General features: G+C 30.3%; 1 protein-coding gene across 1 annotated transcript in view; it reads right to left on the reverse strand.

Moving 5' to 3' along the window:
- The window catches only part of LOC111367436 (serpin-ZX-like), a 2,968-nt gene extending 2,178 nt beyond the window's left edge, over positions 1 to 790 (reverse strand). The window contains exon 1 of the mRNA XM_022988305.1: positions 148 to 790. Coding sequence (XP_022844073.1) covers positions 148 to 537 — 390 coding nt within the window. The 5' untranslated portion in view covers positions 538 to 790. The remainder of the gene's footprint in view (positions 1 to 147) is intronic.
- Positions 791 to 2,921: the final 2,131 nt, after the last annotated feature.

The following is a 2,921-nucleotide window of genomic DNA, read 5'->3' on the forward strand; positions in this document are numbered from 1 at the left end:
AAAAAAAAAAAAAAGAAATTTGACAGCACACAAACCACCTATAGACACCAATAATAAGCAAAAAAATGTTATAAGGAAACAATCAAACCTTGATCAACGATAAACAGATTAATGAGTTCTACAATTGAAAATAGAAATTAAACTAACCTTAGTTTGAAAATCAACAGGATTAGAAGCAGCCTTGTAAATATTATCAACAATTTCTTTAAAACTGGGCTTGAAGCTGAGACTCTGATCTATCCAAACCCCATTAGCGAATGACAAGCAAGGCCCACCAAGGGGGCCACCGTCAGCGAAAATGAGAGTTACAAGCTGAGAGGAGAGTGAGTTGAGTTCATCAGTGGACTTCGATTTGAGGAAATTAAGCAACTGATTAAGGGTTTGATCTTTGGATCCGGCCGCGATCAGACCCAACACCACGTGAATCGAGAGCGGCGAGAACACCAAATTCTTTTCCTTGGCCTCAGTCGAAACCAAGTGATGTGCAAGCTGAAGTGATGCTTGTGTTTGGTTCTTGATGGATTCTCTTAGGTCCATTTCTGTGTGCGTCGGCGTGTGGAAGAGGTGATTGAATCAAAATTCGTGCGCGTTTGGACGTTCTGAAAATCTGCACTGTGTTCACCGACACATCAGAGGCAATTTATATGTGCCACTTGTGATGGTTGACTCAAGCGTGTCTTTCAATGTCTACTCAACACGTTAGGATTCGTTTCTTCGGGATAAAGATAACAAATTGGGGGAATCCATTGTTTATCCAAACGACCTTGAAGAATACTTCGACGTAGATGTTTTGAAATTAATTTTGTGAATAGTGATTAATTTATAGATTGTAGGGTTAAAATAGATATAATTATTTACGTATAAAATTATTTTACCAAAAGAATGTGTAAGAAAAATTAGGTTTTAGGAAAATATAATTTTTTTAGTAACATAACCAACCATCCAATAAACTTCTCTAGGGTCTAAAAAAATTATAGTATCGTAACCAACCATCCGATAAACTTCTCTAGGAATTTAAACCCTGATTGTCACCCATTATTTGGAAAATTAAAAAGTTATGAACAGTATTTTTTGAAGAATATGTTGTTAAAAATAAAGAAACTTTATTAATTTGTGTGTAGAATATTTTATTGTGTGAATGTGTAGAGTAGAATGGTAACGTAACAACAACAATTTTAAATTTTAAATGGGGCCAAACAAGTTTCTTTTACGATGGAGATTTCTTGCTTGTTTGACATTCTTTAATTTATTTTATGGATTGTAACATGATCATTTTCAATATATTCATACAATAAAATATTATACACATATACTGCAGATTTTCTATACTTTTTAATCATACACTTCTAAAAATTATTATTTAAACTCCGTTTTTTTTTTTTTTTTTGCCAAAATTGTTGTCAAATAGGCTTCATCTTGTGTGATTTTTTGAAAATTACTTTTTCTGATATTTATTTTCAATATATATTCTTTAAAATTACTTTCACGTTTTTCAATTTTTTTAATATTTTAACTGCACATTTTCCAAGAAAATCACATTTCAAAATCTCCATCCCACACACTGATTTCTTTATTGATTTTGAATATATATTTCGACTTTTTTTGCCTTTTTCTTTTCTCCCTAAGATGAAGTTTATCAGCCTATTTGGGAGTGATTTTTTTTTCTAAAAAATTGATTTTTTGACCATTATTTTACTATTACAGTTGTCATATTTGACTTTTTCTCTCACGGATGGACCCCACTTTTCTCCTAACGGTCAAAATATCAATTCTCAAAATCACTTCCAAACAGGCTCTATATCAAGGGCCTGTTAGACATAAATTTTCCTAAATTTTTTTTTCTCTAATTATTGTATATGTTCCATAACTTTTTCTTACATTTTAATTACACATCCTCTAAAAATTTATATTTCACTTGAAAAATCCATGTCAAACAAACTCTAACAGTGACATGATTGAAGGGAATTCTTCAAAGCTTTCACAAGAACATAAAGAGGAACTGTGGGCTTTAGCTCCAGGACCATACCCATTTATTTTTGTATTAATTCAGTGAAAATAGTTTTTTATTATCCCTTGACTCCACCACTAATATCAACCCATGATGCGCAATTCTAATTATCACACTATGCAAAAATCTATTTTTGGTTGAGACATACTTCTCATTTGTAGTATTCAAATTTATATGATTAAAAATAGTTTATACGTTTCCTAAAAATAAGACAAAATAATGCAAAATTTTGGACAAAAAATGATTAATAAAGTAAAATAATTCTTCCCTGGAAAAACAAGGCCTATGTGTCCCTGTTTGAGAAGCAGAACCCTCGTATATAATGTTTACTACCTTGAAATGTCATTTCTAAACATGCACCTACTTGACACCTCCTTATGATATTTTGACTATGCTTAAGAAGCTCAATTATTAAATAAAAAAAAAGCCTTCTAAAATAAATTTTTTATTGGTAAATGTTTAACATATTTATATTATTTATTATAAGTTTTTATATAGAAATGTGTGGAGGGTAAGTTGTTCGTCGAGCCATGATTAAAGAGGCAGTTTCGACCTTCTCTCTCTCTACTGTTAATTTTGATATATTTTTCACTCGAAATTTGTTTTACCCAGTTTTCAATTTATTTATTTCTTTATTATTATTATTATTATTATTGTGCATTTGCGCATTTTACATATTGGTTAACTCAATATCTTCATCTCACAAAATATTTACAATTTCTTAGAGATTTCAGAGATCCAACGAAATGAAAATTTGGGTTACAATGTTAGAAAATGAAATATTAGTTAAAAGTATTCTTCCTAAACTATTGATATAGTATTTTTTTTGACATTTGATTCTACTTATTCTGGTGGACATCATCTATACGTGTTTTTAGTAGTATTATATTTTGACAATGATCATTTGACTCTT

The sequence above is a fragment of the Olea europaea genome, chromosome 18 (assembly GCF_002742605.1).
Source record: "Olea europaea var. sylvestris chromosome 18, O_europaea_v1, whole genome shotgun sequence".
Lineage (NCBI taxonomy): Eukaryota > Viridiplantae > Streptophyta > Magnoliopsida > Lamiales > Oleaceae > Olea > Olea europaea.